We start from the raw sequence: 27,410 nt of genomic DNA on the forward strand, positions 1-27,410 counted from the left end.
TCCGTGAAGACGTTTCTCCTCTCATGCAAGAGGCTTCCTCAGTTCGTGCCTTTCTGACTAGACCAAGCTGGTCTGACTGCCTGCTGATGAGACTCAGCATTTATCCTCTAGGAGTCGTTATCAGAGCTGTAGATGTCCATGGCTCTTTGTGTTCCGATGTTTACCAACGCCCGTCGCTAACAGAGCCATAGATATGAGTGGCTCTTTTGTGTACCGATGTCCAGCCGGGCCCGTCGCCATCGGAGCTATTGATTTGCATTTGTTTAGTAGCGACGGTGGTTGGGGGTGTTAGTCTCCACTTCATTGTTCAGTGATCACGAGAGGCGTTGGAGCCGTTAGTGAGCGACTGTTGTTCTTGGAGGCTAGGCTTCTTGAGTCTCCTGGGTAGAGATGAAAGGACGGCATTGTAAGTGGGAGATAGGTGGTGTAGCAGACCTCCTCCTCTGTTGAGGGATGGTTTTTCCAGTTTCACATAGATGGCTTCCTCCACCCCTCTTTCAAACCATCTATCTTCTCTGTCCAAAATGTGTACGTTGCTGTCCTCGAAGGAGTGTGTCTTCTCCTTTAGGTGTAGATAGACTGCTGAGTCTTGTCCTGAGGAGTTTGGCCTTCATGCATTTGTGTAGTGGTTGTTTGGTTTCTCCTATGTATAGGTCAGTGCAATCCTCATTGCATTGTACAGCATACCCCAGATTGCTTTTCCAGGCGTGTGGTACACGGTCTTTGGGATGAATCAGTCTTTGTCAGAGTGTGTTGCTGGTTTTGAAGAATACCGGGATGCGGTGTTTGTTGAAAATTCTCCTGAGTTTCTCAGAGACCCCAGAAACATACGGGATGACTGTGCTATTCCTTCTGTTCCTTTTCTCCTCGTCGCTCCTCTGGTTGGTCTTTTTGGAACATGTTGCAGTTTTCACAAAGGTCCAACTGGGGTAGCTGCAGGTTGTTAAAGCTCCCCTCAGGTGTTTGTGTTCTTCTCATTGGGCCTGAGTGCTGCTGGGAACATTGTCAGCTCTGTGTTGCAGAGTTCTGATGACACCCAGTTTGTGTTCCAGAGGGTGGTGTGAGTCGAAAAGTAGATATTGGTCTGTGTGTGTAGGTTTCCTGTAAACCCCAATGGCGAGGCTCCTGTCTTCCCCAATGTGGACGTCACAGTCCAAGAAGGGCAAACTGTTGTTCTTTACGTCTTCCCTTGTGAACTTAATGTTCTTGTCCACTGAGTTGATGTGTTTGGTAAATGCTTGCACCTCTTGTGTTTGGATTTTGACCCATGTGTCGTCCACATATCTGAACCAGTGGCTCGGAGGTGTTCCTCTGAAGGAGTTCAGGGCCCTGTGTTCTACCTCTTCCATATATAAGTTGGCCACAATGGGCGATACTGGTGAGCCCATTGCACAGCCGTGTTTCTGTCTGTAAAACTGGCCCCTGAATTGGGGAGGGGAGCTTTAAAAACCTGCGGCTACCCCAGTTGGACCTTTGTGAAAACTGCAACACGTTCCAAAAAGACCAACCAGGTGAGCGACGAGGAGAAAAGGAACAGAAGGAAGAGCACAGTCATCCCGTATGTTTCTGGGGTCTCCGAGAAACTCAGGAGAATTTTCAACAAACACCGCATCCCGGTATACTTCAAACCCAGCAACACACTCCCACAAAGACTGGTTCATCCCAAAGACCGTGTACCACACACCTGGAAAAGCAATCTGGGGTATGCTGTACAATGCAATGAGGATTGCACTGACCTATACATAGGAGAAACCAAACAACCACTACGCGATTGCATAAAGGCCAAAGTCCTCAGGACAAGACTCAGCAGTCTACCTACATCTAAAGGAGAAGACACACTCCTTCGAGGACAGCAACGTACACATTTTGGACAGAGAAGATAGATGGTTTGAAAGAGGGGTGAAGGAAGCCATCTATGCGAAACTGGAAAAACCCTCCTTCAACAGAGGAGGAGGTCTGCGACACCACCTATCTCCCACTTACAATGCCGTCCTTTCATCTCTACCCAGGAGACTCAAGAAGCCTAGCCTCCAAGAACAACAGTCGCTCACTAACGGCTCCAACCACTCTCATGACCACTGAACAATGACGTCGAAACTAACACCCCCAACCACCGTCGCTGCTAAACAAATGCAAATCAATAGCCCCGATGGCGACGGGCGCGGCCAAACATCGGTACACAAAAGAGCCACTCTTATCTATGGCTCTGTTAGCGACGGGCGTTGGTAAATATCGGATCACAAAGAGCCATGGACATCTACAGCTCTGACAACGACTCCTAGAGGATAAATGCTGAGTCTCATCAGCAGCCAGTCAGACTAGCTTGGTCTAGTCAGAAAGGCACGAACTGAGGAAGCCTCTTGGATGAGAGGCGAAATGTCTTCACGGATATATACCAAGTCCAGTTGCACTTGATTCAACTCCTTTGGATAACCATGACCTGGATGAATGAGAATATTCACAGACACTCTGTATGTGAGGAAAATCTCATGGCTCTAACAGCAAAGGTGAAAACTCATCTGCAGAGATAGAACAGCCTTCCCCTCTCCCTAGCAGGTAGAGTACGAGCCATTAAAATGAACATGCTCCCCAGATTTCAATGCCTGCCTATTTTTTTACAACTTTTTTTAAACACTTCTTTCATCAACTGGATTCAATCATTTCAAATTTTATATGGGGGGGGGGGGGGTAAAATCCCAAGAATTCATAAATCTCTGCTCCAGAGGGGAAGGTTACAGGGGGGACTTGGTCTACCAAATTTTCAATTATATTACTGGGCCACTAATGTGCATAAAATTGCACTTTGGATCTCAAGACACTGATGATAACTGGGTTCAATTAGAAACTAACTGTTGTCATTCTTCTTCCCTTAAAGCACTGCTGTGTAGCAGTCTTCGATTTAAGCCTAGACAGGACTCCTCTAACCCCATAGTAATAACCACTTTGAAAATTTGGCAACAAATTAGGCAACAGTTTAGCTGGACCTCTCTGCCCCTAGCTACAACAATCAACTCTTTCAACTAGCCAAGATTGATTCGAGATTTGCCATCTGGTGCAGACAAGGCCTTTCCTGCCTAGGTGACCTTTACGCCGATGGCCTGTTTGCTAGCTATATACACAATTACATTCCACCTTCAAACTTGAACATTCTGATCCGTTTTGGTATTTCCAAATTCGCAACTTTGCCGAATCCAGCACATATTTCTGGTGAAGTAGAGATGACATTCTCACAAGCGCTTTTGTCATTACTCCTCCTATTCATGCGAATTAGTAGTAAATGTTTAAAAGTTTAACATAATAAATGCTTCACGTTTGTATGTCAAAATACACTACGATATTAAGGGCAAAAAACTGCATGGAGAGTGAATTTTCGTAATGGGCCTTCGGCGCAGTGGGCTTTTGTTTTCAGGATAATGGGCTGTCGGACAAATGGGCTTTCCGTCCACCCACCCATCCTGCATGCCCGCTGGGTGGGTGGTCCCAGCGGTGCGTCGCTCTGTTGGTTGCAGGGTCTAGTTCCGAGCCGGCGGTCTGTGCTTGCTGTCTGCGGCTCAGGTCCCACGCTTGCGGGTGCGCCCTCTTCCTGTGGCTGGGGCTTGGTGGTGAGGGTGCGGGCCCAGCCTTGTTCCTCAGGGGCGTACAGAGTTCCTCTGGAGTTCTGGTGCTTTGCGCTCCGGCTATTCTCTTGGTTGTAGGGTGTCTGTACTACTGTGGGGCCCGCAGGTGGCAACAGAGCCTGTCTACTACTCAGAGGCACTACGATAAGTCGCGAATCTGAGACACCAAAATTTATTGGGATTAATCCTGTGCACTCATTGGTGGACAGGTCACACACAAATAGGTGAAGTCGTCACATACACATACACACTGCTAGCATCTGCCTCACACACTCCCTGGATTACATCCTTCTTGGTCCTTTCTCCCCCTTTTTTCTGTCTTCTCCTTTATCGCTAGAACTCCTACCCTAAACTGATATTGATGAGACTGATTTAATTGTGTTTTGTTGAACACACATCAGCGTCTGTTTCAGTGTCTTGTCAGATACATGTTGTCATTTTTCATTTCTAAGTTTCCTCGTTTCACTTGTGATCGTCCCCCTCTTGGAGAAAGAAAAATTAAAATATATTCAGGGCTCATGCCAACCGGCACCAATGACCAGCAACTCCTCTGTACAATTCCCCATCATTCCTCTACATCCTGTCCAATCCACAACACAGCCAGGGGTTCAAATCATTCACAATTTATTGAGTCAACAGAAGGACTGGAGAGCCCAGCAGATTAAAAAAGGAGACACTGAAAGGGGAATAGAGGTAAAGTGATTGTTGAAACCAACACACACACAGCATGACAGTGAGCAAGTAAAAAAACTTTAAAGAGTGATGGACCAACAGTCACTCACACCGCCTCTTCCTCTCTTGGAAAGAGGGATGATGGTTTGCATCCCAGGCCACAATATAAGCCACAATGTATTGTGTGGCATCACCAACCAAACATATATTCCATTGCCTTGGAAACAAAGCTCTCGTCTTTCCGTGGAGTCAGATTATCTGTCACCACCTACAGAAAAGGAACAGAGATGCTGTGTCAGAATTATATACACACACCCAGGTATAACCTAACCATTCACACACTAGCTGCAGAAATTTTCACCTCCCAGTAATTATGTTGTTTTCTGTGAAGCAAATATTAAAACATATTTAAATGGGAATATGTCCAGCTCTTTTAGCAGTGATGATCAAAAACAGTATTCAGATACCTTCAGTCAATTTGAATGAAAATTCATAGGGGTATGAGCTAAATTTTCAAAATCTACCTTGCAAAGCTCATTAAGGCATATGGACAAAATGGATAACAGCTGTGACTGCAGCCAAAAGCTGCTCTACACAGTGTTCAACCTGAGGTGATGAACACTTTAACCCGTTAGAAATGTAAGCTTTAATTTTGGGAATAAAAAAGAAAGGGCATTTTTGGCTTCATAAATGTAGTGACATTGTCTTAGAGATGGGAGAAAAATATTTCAATACAATAAAATTGGAAATTGTAACAGGAAAAAAAGTGAAAACGCTCTTGGGGTAGGGGGGGGTGAATATTTTCTGACAGCACTGTAGAAACAGACAGTCCTAACCCTTCAGAAATATATAAAATTAACTGCAGCCTTAGACATGGATTAAATAAGCCAATGAAATAGACTGGACAGACATAAGCAGGTAGTCAGATTCTGGTTACCTGGTAGTCACTGCTGGAAGCCTTGTAGGCTGCAATCAGGGGTCTGATGGAGGAGTGAGGGGTGGAGGAGAGTAGAGGAGTTGAAGAGAGCCGAGAGCTGCTGGATGAAGGGGTTCCTTTGGAAGGAGGGCTGAAGACAGAGCTGCAGGACAAGACACGATTCGAGCTCTCCATCACACTCTGAGGGGAGCACACAAACACACAATACAAACATTAAATACGTATACACACACATTACACAATATACACAAAGACAAAAACACAAACTACAATACATGCAAAACATACTAACACAGAATAAAAACATGCATAGCGATAAAATACAGTTAAAAATAAATAAGGAGAGCGTCCGGGTAGTGTAGCAGTCTATTCCGTTGCCTACCAACACGGGGATCGCCAGTTCGAATCCCCGTGTTACCTCCGGCTAAGTCAGGCATCCCTACAGACACAATTGGCCGTGTCTGTGGGTGGGGACCCGGATGTGGTTATGTGTCCTGGTCACTGCACTAGCACCTCCTCTGGTCGGACTGTTCAGGGGGGAGGGGGAACTGGGGGAGGGGGAATAGCGTGATCCTCCCACGCGCTACGTCCCCCTGGTGAAACTCCTCACTGTCAGGTGAAAAGAAGCAGCTGGTGACTCCACATGTATCGGAGGAGACGTGTTAGTCTGCAGCTCTCCCCAGATCGGCAGAGGGGGAGCAGCAGAGACTGGGACGGCTCAGAAGAGTGGGGTAATTGGCCAAGTACAATTGGGGAGAAAAAAAGGGGGGGGGGAATAGATAAGGAGACAAAATGACAGAGGCCCTGTTTGGACTTGGGTTCTTGTATCCAAACTGGGTGTGATTCAATTAACGTGGTATCAACATGATTCTCAACATGCATCTCAAGCGACCACTTACGATCAGATTTTCTTTTCACACTCAATGTGAAAATAACTGTACATCACTTGTGCACTTTGACTCACTCAATGTAGTCTTGTCAATGAAGCCCCACATATTTCCCTAAGTTCCTTGTCAAACAAATAGTTCAGAATGTTTTAAGCATATCCCTATTTTATACTCACTGCTAAAACAGTCGTTTCATTTTCAAACACATCCCTCCTTCGGCCAAAGCTAACAAGATTCTTTGTAAACAATGTAAGGTGGAAACAATCCAGAAGCTGATGTTGTACATTTGCTGAAACATGCAATATGAACGTCTGGGGGCGAGTCCCCTGCCGTCCCTACACTAACTCCCTGCATTAACTCCCTATGCAAACTCCCTACACTAACTCCCCACACTCACTAACTCCCTACACTACCTAACTCCCTACGCTAACTCCCTACACTAACTCTTAAGCTAACACCCTACACTAACTCCCTACACTCACTAACTCCCTACACTACCTAACTCCCTACGCTAACTCCCTACACTAACTCCCTACACTAACTCTTAAGCTAACACCCTACGCTAACTCCCTACACTAACTCCCTACACTAACTCTTAAGCTAACACCCTACACTAACTCCCTACACTAACTCTTAAGCTAACACCCTACACTAACTCTTAAGCTAACACCCTACACTAACTCACTACACTCACTAACTCCCTACACTACCTAACTCCCTACACTAGCTCTTAAGCTAACTCCTTACACTACCTTAGTCCCTACACTAACTCCCAACACTACCTAACGCCCTACGCTAACTCCCTACACTAACTGCGTACACTAACTCACAGGTAATAGGGCTGGGTGATATGGACCAAAAATTGTATCTTGGTATTTTTAGGCTTAATGGTGATACACAATATATATCTTGGTATTTTCTACGAAGTGGGCTAAATGTTCAGTTGTAAGTCACAGCCACATGTGAGATGTCACAAGCACTTTTATTAAACCAGATCGAAACAAAATGCAAAGATAGGGGTTTCCTTCCCTGTTTTAAAATATACAGCTACACAATATATCAACATGTAAATGAAACGTTATCTAAAATAAATAGCCTATATTAAATAAAAATAGGCCTATCTCTGAGAATGGTTGACAAGATGGTAGTGAGACCAGCTATGTTATATGATTTGGAGACAGTGGCACTGATGAAAAGACAGGAGCTGGAGGTGGCAGAGTTGAAGATGCTAAGATTTTCATTGGGAGTGATGAAGAAGGACAGGATTAGGAATGAGTATATTAGAGGGACAGCTCAGGTTGGACAGTGTGGAGACAAAGCAAGACAGGCAAGATTGAGATGGTTTGGACATGTGTGGAGGAGAGATGCAAGGATGCTTAATATGGAGCTGCCAGGGAAGAGGAAAAGACGAAGGCCAAAGAGGAGGTTTATGGATGTGGTGAGGGAGGACATGCAGGTGGCTGGTGTGACAGAGGAAGATGCAGAGGACAGGAAGAGATGGAAACGGATGATCTGCTGTGGCGCCCCCTAACGGGAGCAGCTGAAAGCAGTAGTATTATCCCTGAGAATGCAAACTGCATTCCTAAATGGTCATTATCACCATTTTGGATTTTCAAAGTTTAATAACTTTGTGAGAAAAAAAAAGATACAGACCTGCCGTTCCCTGGATTCTCCTAAAATTGCCTATATTTGCATTAAAATGAGTTTTAGATCAATTGCAGAAAAAAAAAAGTTACGGTAAGATCTACCTAAAACGACCATGAGTTGTCAAATGGCCACTCATAATTTGCGCATGATGGTGTGCGCCATGCCAGTATTTATGACGTGTTGGTCACATCATTTCCTTCGTGAAGTTCGTTGCTCTGTCCTAGAACACACTAGCGTCCTCCAGTGCAGACAAATAGTCTAAACTTGATTTGTGATTATTTCCAACACGTCTGGTTACAGACGCACCGTGACTACCACCGAGGCGTTGCAGTATTCACAGGTGTTGGACAGTGGCCATTTTAAATTGTTTGAAAAATAGTATTAAAGTTTTTAAAATGTTAATTTTGGTGTCAGTTTCTTAACAGACATAGTAACATATGTAATGCATTAATATCTCAGGTGGGTATTTATCTTGACAGAATATAGAGTTTAAAACCTGCCGTCATGCTTGTTTTAGGTAGGAGTGAAATCCAGGTCGTTCTAGTGTTAAGAAACGCGTCATGGATTTTAACGCAACATCAAACTATACCAATAAAAACGGTATTGTCTCATCCTATATCTTGTTTGAAAATATATTGATATAACATAAGAAGTCGCTGTACTGCCCAGCCATAACAGGTAAATTATAATCCATCACAACCACCTGGCCTGTATGGACAGGGATGTTATAATCCATCAGCAGTTGACATGCTTGAAAATCCTATTGAGGCTTGCAGTTGTCTCCATTTTTCAAATGCAGACCTGGTTTACCAGCTGGTTTTGTGTTCCGGCAGATGCAGACCTGGTTTATCAGCTGGTTTTGTGTTCCGGCAGACGTTTCTTTGCCATGACTTGTGCATGTGAAGTCGACTCAGAGGCTGACATGTTTATTAAATTTGGCCTTACGATGACCGATGTCACACAGTGTAGGGTGACTTAATGACACTGCTACTAACTGGACTTGAGTTGTGTTGGGTTGTGACTACAGTTGTGTTGGGTTGTGACTTCACGCCTGCAGTCCCACCTTGTCAATACAGGGTTTGACTCCCACCATGATGCAGTCGCCAAACACTTTGCCATCTTTAGACAGAGCTTTCCTCGCCTGCAGCTTCGACTGATACTGGAGATGCATCCAGTTACCTGGAGAGGACATCTACACACACACACACACACACACACACACACACACACACACACACACACACACACACACACACACACACACACACACACACACACACACACACACACCAGGGTTTACATTGGTTAGATAATATGATTGCATATTAATTGCTTACCCCTCTGAGAATCATCACCTTAGCGTGGTGGAAGGGTTTGTGTGTCCCTTTTATCCTGGGAGTTGTGTTGTCAGGGGCAATAGCCCCTGGCAGGGTCCCCCAAGGCAAATTGGTCCCAGGGGAGGGGTCAGACTAAGAAAGATTCCTAAAAAAAAAAACCCAATGAATTTACATCAGTAGAGTTACAGCACCTCGCCTGGAAAAGGGAAACCAGGGCCCCCTCCTGGGGCCAGACCTGGGAAGGGAGCTCACCGACAAGCGTCTGATGGCCGGGCCTTGGTCCATGGGGCCTGGTTGGGCCCAGCCCGAAAAAACACATGGAGCCATCACCCTGTGGACTCACCACATGCAAGGATGAGCATTGGGGTAGGGTGCAATGTAGGCCGGGCGGCAGGCAATGGCAGGGACCGAGGTGTGCTGACTTCCAGCATCATAGATTGGTCCTCGGGATGTGGAATGTCACCTCTCTGGCAGGGAAGGAGTCTGAGCTGGTGCAGGAGGTGGAGCGGTACCAACTAGATATAGTTGGGCTCAACTCCATACATAGCATGGGCTCTGGTACCAAACATCTGGAGAGGGGCTGGACTCATCACTTTTCTGGAGTTGGCCAAGGTGACAGGCGCCAGCTAAGTGTGGTGATACTCACAAGTCCCCGGTTGAGTGCCGCCGTGCTGGAGTTCTCCCCGGGAATGAGAGGGTCGCCTCTATATGACTGGGAGTCGCTGGGGGGAAGGCTCTGACTATTGGTTGTGCTTATGCACCGAATAGCAGTTTGGAGTATCCGGCCTTCTTGGAGTCTCTGGGTGGAGTCCTGGATAGGGCTCCGCCTTGGGACTCTATAGTTCTGCTGGGGGACTTCAACGCTCACGTGGGCAATGATGGCGAAACCTGGAGGGGCGTGATTGGGAGGAACAGCCTCCCCAGTCTGAACCCAAGCGGTGCGCCTTGTTAGACTTCTGTGCGAGTCATGGTTTGGCCATAACAAACACCATGTTCGAACACAAGGTAGTTCATAAGTGTACATGGTGCCAGAACACCTTAGGCTGAAACTCGATGATAGACTTTGTGGTCGTATCTTCAGATCTGCAGCCGTATGTTTTGGACACTCGGGTGAAGAGAGGAGCAGAGCTGTCAACTGATCACCACCTGGTGGTGAGTTGGATCAGATGGCGGGGAAGGCTGTCAGACAGACCTGGCAAACCCAAACGTGTAGTGAGGGTGAACTGGGAACGTCTGGCAGAGGCCCCTGTCCATGAGGTCTTCAACTCCCACCTCCGGAAGAAGTTCTCGTGTATCCTGAGGGAGGCTGGGGACATGGAGTCTGAGTGGGCCATGTTCAAAGCCTCTACTGTAGATGCGGCAGGCAGGAGCTGTGGTCAAAAGGTCATCGTGCCTATCGAGGCGGCAACCCAAGAAACCCGCTGGTGGACACCGGTGGTGAGGGAAGCCATCAGGCTGAAGAAGGAGGCCTTTCAGACTTGGTTGGCCCAGGGGTCTCCTGAGTTGACAGACAGGTACCAGGAGGCCAGAAGAGCTGCCGCTTCGGCGGTCGCGGAAGCAAAAACTCGGGTTGGGAGGAGTTCGGCGAGGCTATGGAAGAGCACTTTCAGTTGGCCTCAAGGAAGTTCTGGCAAACCATCCGGCAACTCAGGAAGGGGAAGCAGGGCTTGACTCAGGCTGTGTTCAGCTGGGGAGGGGAACTGTTGACCTGGACTGGGGATGTTGTTGAGTGATGGAAAGAACACACCGAGGAGCTCCTGAACCCGGCTAACACGTCCTCAGTGGAGGAGGTAGAATCTGAAGACTCGGGAAGCCCCATCCGTATCCCTGGCAGAGGTATCTGAGGTCGTTAAAAAGCTCCTCAGTGGCAAGGCACCGGGTGTGGATGAGATTTGCCCTGAGATGCTGAAGGCTCTGGACATTGTTGGGCTGTCTTCATTGACATGCCTCTTCAGTGTCGCATGGAGATCAGGGGACAGTACCTGTGGAGTGGCAGACTGGGGTAGTGGTTCCCATATTTAAAAAGGGGGACCGGAAGGTGTGCTCCAATTATCAGGGCATCACATTGCTCAGCCTCCCTGAGAAAGTCTAATTGAGGGTGCTGGAATGGAGGCTCAGACCGATTGTCGAACTTCGGATCCAGGAGGAACAATGCGGATTCCGTCCTGGCCGTGGAACAACGGACCAGCTCTTTATCCTTACCAAAGTGCTGAAGGGGACATGGGAGTTTGACCAGCCAGTCTACATGTGTTTTGTGGACTTGGAGAAGGGTTACGACAGTGTACTCCAAGGCTCTCTGTGAGGGGCACTGGGGGAGTATGGGGTACCAGGGCAGTTGGTACAAGCCATCAGGTCCTTGTATAACCAAAGTGAGAGCTGTGTCCGCATTCTCGACACAAAGTCAAACATGTTTTCGGTGGGTGTCGGACTCCGCCAAGGTTGTCCCTTGTCTCTGATTCGGTTTGTGATATTCATGGACAGGATCCCAAGGCACAGCCAAGGTGAGGAGTGTGTCCGTTTTGGGAACCTCAGAATTGCATCTCTGCAGATGATGTGGTTTTGTTGGCTTCATCAGAATGTGACCTCCAGCGCACACTGGGGTAGTTTTCAGCTGAATGTGAAATGGCTGGAATGAGAGTCAGCACCTCCAAGGCCATGGTTCTCTCTACTGGAAAATGGTGGATTGCTCCCTCTGGGTTGGGGATGAGTTGTTGCCTCAAGTGAAGGAGTTCAAGTATCTCGGGGTCTTGTTGATGAGTAAGGGTAGGATGGAGCGGGAGATTGACAGGTGGATTGGTGCAGCATCAGCTATAATGCGGATGTTGTACCAAACCGTTGTGGTGAAGAGGGAGCTGAGCCAGAAGGCAAAGCTCTCAATTTACCAGTCAATCTTCGTTCCAACCCTCACCTATGGTCATGAGCTTTGGGTAGTGACCCAAAGTGTGAGACTGCAGATAAAAGCAGCTGAAATTAGTTTCCTCTGTAGAGTGTCTGGGCTCAGCCTTAGAGATAGGATGAGGAGCTCGGACATGCAAAGGGAGCTCGGAGTACAGCCGCTGCTCCTTCGCGTCGAAAGGAGCCAGTTGAGGTGGTTCTGGCATCTGATTAGGATGCCTCCTGGGCGCCTTCCTTTGGAGGTTTACCAGGCACGGCCAACTCAGAGGAGACCCAGGGGTAGACCCAGAACTCGCTGACCTGGGAATGCCTTGGGATCCCCCAGGAGAAGCTGAAGGGCATTGCTGGGGAGAGGGATGTCCGGAGTGCCCTACTTAGCTTGCTGCCACCGCGACCCGTCCCCGGAGAAGCGGCTGATGATGAATTAATTGCATATATACAGTAGCAGTCAAAAGTTAGGACACATCTACTCAGAGTTTTTCTTTTTCTTTCAATTGAAGATTTGTAAAAACACACATTCAATCAGGTATCCAAACTGACTGGTACTGGTCAGGTCTGTGTTATGTTTCTTACCGTGTGTTTGAGAATGTTTCCGTACTGGGCAAACTGCAGCAGGATGTAGGAGGCTGAAGCTGGAGGAAACCTGAGAGATGGACAGATACACACATGCACAGAGAAACAGGCAGACAGACCAAGAGACAGACAAGCAGAACAGACAGTCAGACAGGTTGATGACATATTTTACACTTAACTGTAAATCCAGTTAGGTACTGTATTACAGACACTCGCATGCAATCACGCACGCATGCACGCGCGTACAGACAGCTGACAAATGAAAGGAAAACCAACATGAAGTGCTTAGTCAGGTATTGGACCTCCGGAACATCTTCAGTAAGGTGTTAGGCCTCCAGAACATCTTCAGTAAAGTGTTGGGCCTCTAGAACATCTTCAGTAAGGTGTCAGGCTTCCAGAAAAGCTTCAGTAAGGTGTTGGGCCTTCAGAACATCTTCAGTAAGGTGTTGGGCCTCCAGAACATCTTCAGTAAGGTGTTGGGCCTCCAGAACATCTTCAGTGCTCCTCATCATAAATGCTACAAGTGTCTGAACTCTAGTGGAGGGATGGACACCATTCTTCCTACAGATATTCCCTCATTTGGTGTTTTGATGATGGTGATGAAGAGCTGTCTAACACAGGGGTCAGGAACCTTTTTGACTGGGAGAGCCATAAAAGCCAAATATTTCTAAATATATTTCATTGAGAGCCATATAGTATTTTTAACGTATAATAAATTAAATATGTCTTACTTTTAATGCGACTTCTGGTGCTGCATGGTTTTGCTGATGGCCTTGTAGTCTGGTTCATACGTGGTGAGGTTGAGCTTCATGCAGGCGTTGAGGCTTCCATCAGTTAAACGTGAGCGTAGGTTGGTCTTAATGTTCCTCATATGCGAGAATGACTGCTCACATGCATATGTAGAGCCAAACATGGTCAATACGGCAATACTCACACGCTGCATTGTGTGGTATGTCACAGGAAGCTCGTTCCAAGTTTTAAGAATCAGCTGGTCTTCAGGTTGAAGATTTTTCATTTCTGTCCACTTGTGTTCCCTCGCCAGCTCTGCTCGCTGTCGCGCAAGACTTTCCAACTCTCCATTAAGTGACTTGAACTTACTCATCCACATGTCTGATGCCTTCAGGTCAGCAACTTCCAGCTCAAAGTCTCCGATAGAGACCCCGGGGATGCATGTCAGGTCGATTTTGTCCACTGTACGCTCATGTGGATGAGTGATGAACTTGAAAAGACCAGTGCGCACGAAATTCTCCAAAACGTGCTTTGAATGACTGCAGGAGATTGGACGTAAAGCCAGCTAGCTGCTGGAGATCCAGATGTTGAGTGGAGTCACTTGCTAAGCATGCATCTCTAAATTGTTGCAGTCTTTCAAAGTGCAGAAGACGACTTGTTTCAATGTCCCTGAGAAAGACTTCCAGCTTGCTTTCAAATGCAAACACTGCTTGTTGAAGGGATGAGATTGTATTTCCAATACCTTGCATTTTCACATTGAGCTGGTTCAGATGGCCAGTTATGTCCACGAGATAGTGAAACTGCAGGAGCCAGTCAGTGTTGTCTAGCTCAGGATGCTTGACGCCTTTCATTTCAAGAAAAGTCCGGATTTCACTCAGGCAAGCTGCAAAACGGCTGAGCACCTTCCCCCTTGACAACCAACGCATGTTGCTGTGTAAAAGCAGACCGGGATAATGATTCCCAACTTCTTCTAACAGAGCTTTAAACTGGCGATCATTTAAAGCTCGGGCAACAATAAAGTTGACCACTCGAATGACCAGCGACATCACCTCACCAAGCTCCTGGCCACACGTCTGAGCGCAAAATGCCTCCTGGTGCAGGATGCAATGAAAACTTAGGATGGCTCTCTTTTCATGTTCACGGAGAAGCGCTACAAATCCTTTGTTCTTCCCCAACATACAGGGTGCACCATCAGTACAGACAGAAATAAGTTTATCCATCGGTAGTTTTTTTCTTTAGCAAACTCCATGAAAGACGTGAATAAATCCTCTCCTCTTGTTGTCCCTTTCATTGGCAAAACAGCCAAGCTTTCCTCACGCAGTGTGTCACCTGCAGCATACCTGGCAATTATACTGCACTGAGAAAGATGGCTAACGTCTGTTGACTCATCTAACGCGAGAGAAAAGTATATCCCGGCGTTTATGTCCTTAATTTGTGTTTCCTCGACTTGATTTGTCATCATGATGCTACGATCGTGCACAGTTCTTGCTGACAGGGGCATGTCTTTTATTCGTTTGATTATCTTGTCTTTATTTGGGAAGTCATCAAACAGTTCATTGGCCACATCAAGCATGAATGTTTTGGCATACTCGCCATCTGTGAATGACTTTCCATTCCTTGCTATTGCCAAAGCCCCCGCAAAGCTAGCGGAATTCCCGTCACCTCGCTTGGTCCACACACGTAGTTGCTGCTGACTCGTCTGCACTCTCCGCTGTAGCTCCTCGCATGCCCTTTTCCTACTATCCCCCGCTGGAGATTTCCATGCAAATGAAGCATGGTGCGTATCGAAGTGCCGCTTTATATTTGACCGTTTCATCGATGCAATTTTATCATTGCATATTAGACATACCGCAGATCCTGCTCTCTCCACAAATGCAAATTCCTCTGTCCACGCAGCCTGGAATGCACGGTAATCATCGTCTTTTTTTCTTTTCGCCATCTTTTCCGTTACAAGGGTTGAAGCGGATAAACTAGTTGGCTATTTGATAAAATTGATTTCTTCACCTTTACAATGACCCGGACATGCTCGCGAGCCATTGGTTCCCGACCCAACCCACGGGTGACCTGTGAAATTTATCTTCAAAACTAATTTCTGTTTACTTTAAAATGATACAGTATTATTAAGAAATATCACAAGTATTTTAAAATCAGTTCCAAACTGATTTTTTTTTTTCAACTCAAAATTGTCTGGGAGCCATATGCCGTCACCGGAAGAGCCATATATGGCTCGCGAGCCATAGGTTCCCGACCGCTGGTCTAACACATCAGTCCAACAGCTGCTGCCTAGAGGTGTTCAGTTGGGTGGAGATCTGGTGACTGAAGGCCACAGCATGTGATTTATGTCATTTTTCACTGCCATCAAGATAGACATGATTCATCTAGGGATGCACAATTGTGTTGGCACATCATTGGTATCAGCTGATAAAGGCTTTAAAATGAAATGTTGGCAATCGACCAAAATGAGTTGGAAAATATCAGCATATCGGATATCAGCAAAATTAAAATATGGTGCATCCCTAGTTTCATCATAGGATGAAGGTGATCACTCAGACTAACTTTGTATTAATTTGCAGTGACCCTTCCCTCTAAGGAGAGAAGTGGACCCAACCCATGCAAGGAAAATGCCACCCACAGCACAACAGAGCCCCCAGACCCCCTCACTGTAGGGGTCCAGCATTTAGGTTTTTCCTTCCATTTTTCACCCATCTGTTTATTCCAATAACAACAGAATGATAACATTCTTCTTCAGCAGAGAGGTTCCAACACTAGCTGTACTCAGTGCCATACAGGACCAGTATGGTCTTGTGTACAGGCCTCCGCTACACGTGTTCGCACAATGATACTGTATGCAACTCATAAGGGTGCCACTGAGCCCCTCTACCGCCTATTTTGTGGGTTTAATGAACTAATGATGCAGTGCTGTTTCATTTCAGCTGCTTGTAATTAATTAAAAAGTGCTTTACAAATAAAGCTATCGTTAATGTTATGATTATTCACTGATATCTAATAAAACTAGAAAAGTGCTAGGCATATACACACACAACAAGACAAATAATATTGTTCTGATTGAAATGTATTTACCAAGGAAACAGAAAGTGGGAAGAACCCTGGTGTTACACCAATATCCAGAACAGAACTAGAACAACTTTCATATGAACTGGTATAACATCACCTGTCTAATATGAGCTGGTATAACATCACTTGTCTAATATGAGCTGGTATAACATCATTTGTTTAATATGAGCTGGTATAACATCACTGGTCAAAGCCAGTGCATGCTGACTGAGAACTCCGTACTTCCTCTGTGTATGAAAACACTCCCTCTGTGTATAAAAATACTTCCTCTATGTATAAAAATACTTCCTCTGTGTATAAAAGCACTTCCTCTGTGTATGAAAACTGGCTAGAAAGTCTCTGGAAACTTCTCCACCACGTACTCTCTCCTCAGGGTCAATAAGCCACAGCAACTTCTTACCCGAACACAGTCACCCATGTCTGGTCCAGCTGGTCTCCTGAGGACAGTGCCTCCCCCTGGCTGTAGAAGGGATCTACTTGAGCAGGAGACAGCACCATCTGCTGTTTGCTTGTGGAACTACACCCTACCAATAGAGATGGATAGAAAGAAAGTAAGAGAAATGAAGAGTGTACAACTCGTTGTATTTGCCCGGTAACTCTTTGCTACATTGGTACATGCCTTGGTTCACCGAACATGGCGCGCCTTCAACGGACCACGGATTCGAAGACGTGTTTGTGTGAATAAACGTCATGTTTGTGAGAAACTGTGGCCTGTAGATGATTTCAGACAGCATTTAGGCTGTCTGCAGGAAATGGAATAACCTCTAAAACCTCCTTGTCCAACAGGTCTCACATCATGCACCTCTATCCAGTAAACACAGTGATCTATGTTTAATGTTGAGTAACTTTACACACAGTGAGACTACTGGTCTTTATGTAGCCAGCAGTATCTTCACAGAACAAAATACATTTTTAGGGTCGTAATGTTTAAGGGGACATAACGCCCAACCCCGAAAAAGAACAAAAACAGCTTGTACATTATTTTTAGGGTGAGATTTATCACACAGATTTGTTGAATGTCAATCAGGTCCTAACTTAGAAAAATTAATTCTACTTTATATTAATGACAGAGATTAAGATCCTAAATTAAAGTAGAGTCTCCATCCTCTTACAAGTCAACAGTGTGGTAATTTCTCCCAGTTACCTTTCCCAACTACCTTGGTAGACAGTGAGAGGATTATCAAAAAAAATGCGAGAGTGTGTAGGGGATGCTCCAAGCAGATAACTTTTCATGTATCTTTATGCTCAATAACGCTTCTGGCCAAGAGGATGGCACAACACAGGGGAGCTAACACATCAGGCCAAGACTCCACAGTCTACACCCCATCTACAGGCCAGGACTCCACAGTCTACACCAGAGGTATTCAAGTAGAATTCAAAGAGGTCCAGTTAGATAAAATGGCCTCAAGCCAAGGTCCAGTGGTGATGCATGTGTGTTTTTTGTGCCCTCGATTTCACAGATATGTGTTTCCTTGCGTATTCCTATCAATGATTGCCTTTGCCGTGTTACTGTGCGATCCTCATATGAAATTGAGTATGCTATCATTCCCTTCGGCTCTATGATCAACAACTGACTTTCAAATCAAATAAATCAAGTACATTTCAATAATACTTCAACAATATTTATTGTCAGTTTTCACATTTAACTGGAGGGATTCTAAATAATAAGTAGGCTACTATAAACAAATGTAATTTTCTCATTTCAAGTAAAATCAGGCTGCATTTAAAAATAAAATACATATCAAAGAGCTTTTAAAAAATGTGCATCTTAAAATAAAGTGCTTAATTTAGAAAAATTAAATAAAAAGTGGGCAGCACGGTGGTGCAGTGGTTAGCGCGGTCGCCTCACAGTAAGAAGGTCCTGGGTTCGAGCCCCAGGGTAGTCCAACCTTGAGGGTCGTCCCGGGTTGTCTGTGGAGTTTGCATGTTCTCCCCATGTCTGCGTGGGTTTCCTCCAGGGGCTCCGGTTTCCTCCCACAGTCCAAAGACATGTAGGTCAGGTGAATCGGCCTTACTAAATTGTCCCTAGGTATGAATGTGTGTGGGTGTGTGTGTGTGTGTATGTCGGCCCTGTGTGATAGTCTGGCGGCCTGTCTTCTTACCACTGGTAGTGGTGAGATGTGCGACAAAGTACCTAATAATCTACAAAACCGAACAGCTAATGTTATCAAGAATGTGACGAATGTGATATCGCCCAAAGCGTCGGTGGCCAAAACTCTCAACAAGGTGTCTAATTCCAATTGATCTTTCACCTATTGGTAGCTCTAAAGCTCTGCCTACTACTGATCACTTCCACAAGATGCTTAAATTTGGTTTCGTAAATATCTGATCACTGTCTACCAAAGCCTTACTAATAAATGATGTGATTCTTGAACATAGTTTTGATATGACCGGGTTATGTGAAACATGGCTGAAACCAAATGTTTTCCTTCCATTAAATGAAGCTTCCCCACCTGACTATACTTATGCCCATTTAGCTCGGGCAAATCAACAAGGTGGGGGTGTTGCCTTAATATATAAATCTATTTTCAATCTGACTTCTAGACTTGAATCTAAATTCCAGTCTTTTGAGGCTCTTGTTCTTGGTCCATCTCCCTCAGCCATGAATAGACTCGGCTCAGTCCAAATTGTGATACTCTATCGGCCTCCTCGTTATTGCTTGAATAATTTGGAGAATTTGTCTCAGGCCTTGTTACTCACTCTGATGAGATTCTAATTCTAGGTGATTTCAATATCCATCTGAATAAGGCTGCTGATCCTCTAAGTAAAGCCTTTCTGGCACTAGTTGATACTTTTGGGTTGACTCAGTTTGTTCAAGAGTCGACTCATTGCAGTGGTAACACCCTTGATTTGGTTTTATCTAAAGGAATAGCTGTTTCTGATCTGAATGTCTTGCTAACCACATCTGCTGTGTCAGATCATTTTCTCATCAAATTTGAAGCATTATTGGCCTGTCCAGTTAATGTCAGCACATATGTAATTGCCACTCGCCGTATTGGTCCCTCCACTGTGGCTGCATTTGGCCAGCAGCTGCCTGAAGTCTTGGCTCCTTTCACTGTGGTAAATGACACTGTTGAAAATTTCACTAGTGACTTAAATGTGGCTCTCTCTAGTCTCCTCAATTCAGTTGCACCTCTTACCACCAGAGCTAGGCGACTAAACAGGCCTACACCCTGGTTTAATGATGAGACACGTGCTCTTAAGCGGGCCTGCAGGAGACTGGAACGTAAATGGCGAAAATCAAAATTGGAATTTTTTTACCTGTCGTGGCACGAGTGTTTATAGAAATACAAACGTGCTTTATCTACTGCAAAAACATCGCATCTCTCTCACTTAATAAATATTAATAAACATAACCCCAGATTTCTCTTTGACACTGTATCTAAACTTACTAAAAAGCAGTTGTCTATTAGCTGCTCACCATTCACAGCCCATGAATTTCTAGATTTTTTCTGCAATAAGGTTGATGAGATCTTAGATAGAATTAGTTCTTCAACTCCATCAACTCCTGCAGATCCTGTCTTACTAAATTCATATCTACACAATGAGTCACTGTCAGTCCCAGTTATTACAGCTTTTAAGACTATCTCACTTGATACTTTGACTAAGTTCGTGTCAGCTTCTAAACCAACTGCTTGCCTACTTGATCCCTTATCAGCAAAACTTTTTAAAGACCTCTGGCCTTTTGTTGGACCTACAATGCTAGACATCGTTAATTTATCTCTTACTACTGGCATTGTTCCCAGCAGTTTTAAGACAGCTGTGGTTAAACCTCTACTTAAAAAACCGCACCTTGATCCAGGGTCTCTTAATAACTATCGACTCGTCTCTAATCTTCCATTCTTCTCTAAAGTACTAGAGAGAATTGTGTATCAACAACTTTCGACCCATATAAAAGAAAACGATCTATATGAACCTTTTCAGTCGGCTTTCAGGCCCTGTCACTCCACTGAAACTGCTCTGACCAGAGTGGTGAATGATCTTTTACTGGCTATCGACTCTGATTCCACTTCTGTGCTTCTACTACATGACCTCAGTGCAGCCTTTGACACCACTGATCACTGTATACTTTTAGATAGATTAAATTGTAATTTTGGTGTCTCTGGCTTAGCTCTCTCTTGGCTTAAGTCCTACTTATCTGGAAGAACACCCTGTGTCTACTATAATAATATTATATCAAAAATTTCTGATGTTAAATATGGTGTGCCTCAGGGCTCAGTTCTTGGCCCTCTACTTTTCTCTCTTTACATTACACCTCTTCGCCAAATTATACGCAGTTATGGAATAAATTTCCATTGCTATGCTGATGATACTCAGCTGTATGTGCCTGTAAGGGCTGATGATCATACTCAAATCACGAACTTAAGAGGCCTGCTTGGCTACTGTGAAAAACTGGATGTCACTTAACTTTCTGCTTTTAAATTCGGATAAAACCGAGATGCTGGTCATTGGCCCTGCTAGACACAGACACCAATTTGATCAAGTAACGATAACAATCAACAATTCTGTGGTTTCACAAAGTGTGGCAGCCAAAAATCTTGGTGTTACGTTTGATCCCAGCCTTTCCTTTGATAAGCACATTAAAGAAATCACCAAGACTGCCTTTTTTCACTTACGTAACACAGCTAAAATTCGGTCTTTTCGCTCCATGGCTGACGCAGAGACTCTAATACATGCATTTGTTTCATCCAGACTTGATTACTGTAATGTTCTGTTCTCAGGTCTGCCACGTTCTAGTACAAAAAGTCTTCAGATGGTTCAGAATGCTGCAGCTAGAATCCTAACTAAAACTAGGAAATTTGACCATATTACACCAATTCTTGCCTCCCTTCATTGGCTTCCTATCCATGTTAGATCAGAATACAAGTTGCTTCTGCTGACTTATAAAATCCTAAATGGGCTTGCCCCATCCTACCTGTCTGATCTCCTTAAACCTTACATGCCATCTCGAGCTCTTCGTTCTCAAAATACAGGGCTCCTGTGTGTACCCAAAGTTAAAAAGAAGTCAGCTGGTGGTAGGGCCTTTTCCTATCGGACTCTATTGCTGCCATCAGACAATCAGTCTGTTGAGTCCTTTAAATCCAAACTTAAAACTCATCTTTTTGCCTTAGCTTACAATTAGTTCCCTTTAAGTTGAGTGCTTCACAACCTGTACTCGATGGCGGGTTGGTTTTCTGTCTCAATGAATTTACCAACCACTGTTCTGCTGATGAGATTATCGAGTATAGATTACAGAGTATAGATTATGACTAGTTGATGATTTAATTGATGACTAATGACTATTACAAACTGTTCTCTTCTCTAACATGTCTTTTCTCTCTCTCTGAATGATGTCTTCTCCTTTCTGTTTCTGTGTTTGAATGGTGTCATGTGAGTCTCTCTTGCATGCATGTGCAGTCGGTTCTCTCCCCAGGTCTCTGTGGTGATGGTGGTCGCCATTTGGATGCTGCCTGCCCTTCCTCTCCTCACATAAGTTTTTTTTTTTACATGATGCTGGTCACGTGGCTTGGGTCCTGGACTGTTCCGTTGGCACCTGGACACTGCTTGGCATCCTGTGCATCATGATCTTCATAGATTTTATGTCTATTATAATTCTGTTATCCTCTTTCAATGTTGTATTATGTAAATTGCGTGAACACAACATCCATTGCACACTGTCCGTCTTGGGAGAGAGATCCCTCCTCTGTTGCTCTCCCTGAGGTTTCTTCCTATTTTTTCTCCCTGTTAAAGTGTTTTTTTTAGGGGTTGTTCCTTATCCGATGAGATGGTCTAAGGACAGGATGTTGTGTTGCTGTTAAGCCCACTGAGGCAAATTTGTAATCTGTGATACTGGGCTATACAAATAAAATTGATTTGATTTGATTTGATTTGATTTGATTTGATCACCTTAGCATACTCGTCTGACAGGGTGGAGCACAGGACCGAATGATGAATTATGCAATGGTAAGAGATGAGCTCAGGATTGTCCTCTTTCATTCTTGCCATGGCTCCTTTTTCTCTCCCTACCATGGCAGGGGCTCCATCTGTGGTTATTGAAACCACTTGTTTAGGCTCTATTCCCCTCTTCATTAACATCTCCTTTATGGCAGGTAGATGTCCTCTCCTCTTGTACTGGTCTGAAGGGGTGTTACACCTAACAGGTCTTCACAGAACTCTCTCTTCTCCTTGTTGAAGAATCTTACATAGACTAACAGCTGAGCATTATCGGATACATCAGTAGACTCATCTACAGCTAAGCCTACACGTGGTGCCTCATGAATTGCTTCATCCAGCTGTGCTACCGCATCCTCTGTTAATATTTCACTTTTCTTTGTGGCTGATGATGCTGACATAGGTATTTGCTTGATTTTTACACACAACTCTTCTTTTTGTTTTCCCTCGAGTAAGGTTTCAGTTACCGCATTCATACGCTCCTTCACAATGACTCCGTCAGTAAATGGTTTCTTATGTTGACCCAAAATCCAAGCAACTCTCAGGGAATATTCGTTAGCATGTTGTTGGGCAGTAAACGAATGGGTTAGGATCCTTGTGGATTGATCATATTGAGCTCTTAGATTGTGTATTTGCCTGTATTTGTATTTCTGATTTTATTTTTGCTCAAAAGCTTTGTGCTTTGTCTCATAGTGGCGCTTCACGTTCCCACTTTTAATAATCGCCATGGTCTCGGAGCGTATGAGACACACAGGTTTTGAACTGCCCGTGGGAAGAAAGAACATGTACAAGTCTGTCCATTCTTGATTGAAAGCCCTATTATCGCTGTCTACTTTTCTTATTTTCGAGCACACCATGTGAAATTATTCTTCTTTTACCTGACTCACTTCTCTGTTCTCTCCGATTTTCTCGTCTCGTTTCTCCTGTCTGATTCACTGACTGACTCAGAATGCACAGATTTGATTGGCTAATAGCATCACGTGAGATGATAAACCAGTACCTTAAATGCTAGAAAAGCTGAGCAGGTTAAAATAGTAAATCTCTCGTTACAGTAGTAATTCTCAATAATTTCTCGTTTTGGACGTGGTCCAGATAGGACAGTTTCTGGGTCCGGACCCAGACCGCGGTCCGCCTGTTAGTGACCCCTAGTCTACACCCATCTACAGGTCAGGATTCCACAGTCTACACCATCTACAGGCCAGTACTCCACAGACGCTGATTTGAATGGGGAATCAAAGAGGCCATCGATGTGACAAGGGAACAACCATCCCTGAACTGGGGGGGGGGGGGGGGTCTAACAGTACATCTGTCACCATCTTACAATGCTGATTGCAACTATTCCCCAGTCCTCTATGAATAGTACACATGGCCATTGTAACTCAAGTTAATGGTCACACCCATATTTGATCATGAAACTGGTCGTTGGTTTGGGTCATTCTGCCACTGTATTGTTTATAAGGGTGAGACACCTGCAGTCAGGTGAGACTGAAGAGGTCACTTAGATGAGTGATGAAACCTATCTGTCAATAAGCATGTCCAGATGAACTAATTCAACTCTCTTTGATTTACTTACCTGGATTACTGAGCATGCATCAAGACACTTTGTTTTACAAGGACATAATAGTTTTCATTGTTGACACTTAGTCCTGACTAGGATAAATGTGAAAAAATAATAGCGTGCATAATAAGCTGCCTTCATTGCCTTTGGTACAATGTAGTATTAATTTTAAATTACTACATTGTGTACAATTAATTAATATTAATTGTACACAATTGTACTATTACAACTAATTAATTAATTGTACCATTACAACTAATTACTATTAATAAATTAATACTACATTGGTACACTGTATTAACTTTAAATAACCCAGCCACTGAGGATACACAAGCCAGTGCATTCTTAGTGCCGGTCCCAAGCCCGGATAAATGGGGAGGGTTGCGTCAGGAAGGGCATCCAGCGTAAAATCTTTGCCAAATCACATATGCAGATCATAAATCAGATTTCCATACTGGATCGGTCGAGGCCCGGGTTACCAACGACCGCTGGCGCTGTTGGCCAGCAGGGTGCAAGTGGAAACTATGCTACTATGGGTGAAGGAGAAGGAGAGGGGGAAGGCATGTCCAGAGGCAGCGAGAGAGGAGGAAGGGTAGGAGTGTGGAGGTGAGAGTTGGAACTTTGAATGTTGGCACTATGACTGGTAAAGGGAGAGAGCTGGCTGATATGATGGAGAGAAGAAAGGTAGGCATACTGTGTGTGCAAGAGATCAGGTGGAAAGGGAGTAAGGCCAGGAGCATCAGAGGTGGGTTGAAACTCTTCTACCACGGTGCAAATGGGAGGAGAAATAGGGTAGGGGTAATTCTGAAGGAAGAGTATGTCAAGAGTGTGCTGGAGGTGAAGAGAATGTCGGACAGAGTGATGAGTATGAGGCTGGAAATCGAAGGTGTATTGATGAATGTTATCAGCGCATATGCCCCGCAAGTTAAGTGTGAGATGGAAGAGAAAGAATTCTGGAGTGAGTTGGATGATGTGGTGGAGAGGGTACCCAAGGAGGAGAGAGTGGTGATTGGAGCGGACTTCAATGGACACGTTGGTGAAAGGAACAGAGGTGATGAGGAGGTATGGTGTCAAGGAGAGAAATGTGGAAGAACAGATGGTGGTGGATTTTGTGAAAAGGATGGAAATGGCTGTGGTGAATACATATTTCAAGAAGAGGGAGGAATACAGGGTGACGTATAAGAGTGGAGGAAAGTGCACACAGGTGGACTATATCTTATGGAGAAGGTGCGATCTTAAATGGACTGGAGACTGCAAGGTGGTGACACGGGAGAATGTAGCTAGGCAGCATCAGATGGTGGTCTGTAGGATGACTTTGGAGACCAAGAAGAGGAAGAGAGTGAAGGCAGAGTCAAAGATCAAATGGTGGGAGTTGAAGAAGGAAGACTGTTGTGTGGAGTTCAGGGAGGAGTTAAGACAGGCACTGGGTGGTAGTGAAGAGTTGCTGGATGGCTGGGCAACCACTGCAGAAATAGTGAGGGAGACAGCTAGAAAGGTATTTGGTGTGTCATCAGGACAGAGGAGGGAAGACCAGGAGACTTGGTGGTGGAATGAGGAAGTACAGCAAAGTATACAAAGGCAGAGGTTGGCAAAGAAGAAGTGGGATAGTCAGAGAGATGAAGTAAGTAAACAGGAGTACAAGGAGACATAGTGTAAAGCAAAGCCCGAGATGGCAAAGGAAAAGGTGTATGGCAATGTGCAGAACTGTAGCAACTACAGAGGTATAAAGTTGATCAGTCACAGCATGAAGATTTGGGAAAGAGTAATAGAAGCTAGGTTAAGAGGAGAGGTGATGATCAGCGAGCAGCAGTATGGTTTCATGCAATGAAAGAGCACCACAGATGCGATGTTTGCTTTGAGAATGTTGATGGAGAAGTATAGAGAAGGTCAGAAGGAGTTACATTGTGTCTCTGGACTTAGAGAAAGCATATGACAGGGTGCTGAGAGAGGAGGTGTGGTATTGTATGAGGAAGTCGGGAGTTGCAGGGAAGTATGTAGGAGTGGTGCAGGATATGTATGAGGGAAGTGTGACAGTGGTGAGGTGTGTGGTTGGAATGACAGATGGGTTAAAGGTGGAGGTGGGACAACATCAAGGGTCAGCTCTGAGCCCTTTCTTGTTTGCAATGGTGATGGACAGGTTGACGGAAGAGATCAGGCAGGAGTCTCCGTGGACTATGATGTTTGCAGATGACTGTGATCTGTAGTGAGAGTAGGGTGCAGGTTGAGGAGACTCTGGAATGGTGGAGATATGCACCGGAGAGAAGAGGAATGAAAGCCAGTAGGAGCAAGACGGAATACCTATGCGTGAATATGAAGGAGGACAGTGGAATGGTCAGGATGCAAGGAGTAGAGGTGATGAAGGCATATGAGTTTAAATACTTGGGGTCAACTGTCATAAGCAATGGGGAGTGCAGGAGAGAGGTGAAGAAGAGAGTGCAGGCAGGGTGGAGTGGGTGGAGAAGAGTGTCAGGAGTGATTTGTGACAGAAGGGTACCAACAAGAGTTAAAGGGAAGGTTAACAAGATGGTTGTGAGACCAGCTATGTTATATGGTTTGGAGACAGTGGCACTGATGAAAAGACAGGAGGTGGAGCTGGCGGTGGCAGAGTTGAAGATGATAAGATTTTCATTGGGAGTGATGAAGAAGGACAGGATTAGGAACAAGTATATTAGAGGCACAGCTCAAGTTGGACAGTGTGGAGACAAAGCAAGAGAGGCAAGATTGAGATGGTTTGGACATGTGTGGAGGAGAGATGCTGGGTATACTGGGAGAAGGATGCTGAATATGGAGCTGCCAGGGAAGAGGAGAAGACGAAGGCCTAAGAGGAGGTTTATGTATGTGGTGAGGGAAGACGTGCAGGTGGCTGGTGTGACAGAGGAAGATGCAGAGGACAGGAAGAGATGGAAACGGATGATCCACTGTGGCAACCCCTAACGGGAGCAGCCAAAAGAAGTAGTAGTAGTATTAATTTTAAATGTGTGAATGGAACGTGTTTTTTACATAATATTTGCTATGTAGTTTTACCTGTTGTGTCTTTGTTCAAAGGGCCGTGCATAAAGAAAAACAAATACCGTTTGCATGAAAATATAAATCAGCTGCTGGCAGCCCGTGCAGGTGCATGCGGCTAACGTGACTGTTGTAGCCTCTCCAGTAATTCAAGTGAAAGCGTTATCTTATGGCACTCCATAAGCAGAAGTATTGCATTGCGTAAGTGAGTGGTCTAGGCTAGCACACGTGTTAGGTGGCAGTATTAGGCTGATATGTGTTGGGTGGTATGCAGGGTTAATGTTACTGGAGTTGCTGGTACCTGTTCCTGCAGCAGCAGCTTGCTGTCCAGACAGAGGGGACTGTTTAAGTGGGAACTGCTGTATAGAGCGAGAGAGAGAGAGAGAGAGAGCGAGAGAGAGAGAGCGAGAGAGAGAGAGAGAGAGAGAGAGAGAGAGAGAGAGAGAGAGAGAGAGAGAGAGAGAGAGAGAAGGAAAATTAACATGACACAGTAAGAGTTATCATTTCTTCATTCAGTGTGCATTATGAATGTGTAACTGTCTCTCT

The 27,410-nt window shown here is 45.0% G+C and overlaps 1 protein-coding gene across 3 annotated transcripts in view; it reads right to left on the reverse strand.

The window, feature by feature from the left end:
- Positions 1-4,230: 4,230 nt before the first annotated feature.
- nup35 (nucleoporin 35) overlaps positions 4,231-27,410 on the reverse strand; it is a 51,462-nt gene continuing 28,282 nt past the window's right edge. For 2 of the 3 annotated variants that reach the window (XM_056289857.1, XM_056289856.1), the window contains exons 4-9: positions 27,166-27,223; positions 16,770-16,893; positions 12,566-12,635; positions 8,824-8,952; positions 5,227-5,406; positions 4,231-4,557 (exon numbers count right to left, since the gene is read on the reverse strand). In XM_056289857.1, coding sequence (XP_056145832.1) covers positions 4,480-4,557; positions 5,227-5,406; positions 8,824-8,952; positions 12,566-12,635; positions 16,770-16,893; positions 27,166-27,223 — 639 coding nt within the window. In that variant the 3' untranslated portion in view covers positions 4,231-4,479. The remainder of the gene's footprint in view (positions 4,558-5,226; positions 5,407-8,823; positions 8,953-12,565; positions 12,636-16,769; positions 16,894-27,165; positions 27,224-27,410) is intronic. The other variant, XM_056289858.1, reaches the window with a different exon arrangement.

The sequence above is a fragment of the Lampris incognitus genome, chromosome 11, assembly GCF_029633865.1.
Source record: "Lampris incognitus isolate fLamInc1 chromosome 11, fLamInc1.hap2, whole genome shotgun sequence".
NCBI classification, from domain to species: Eukaryota; Metazoa; Chordata; class Actinopteri; order Lampriformes; family Lampridae; genus Lampris; species Lampris incognitus.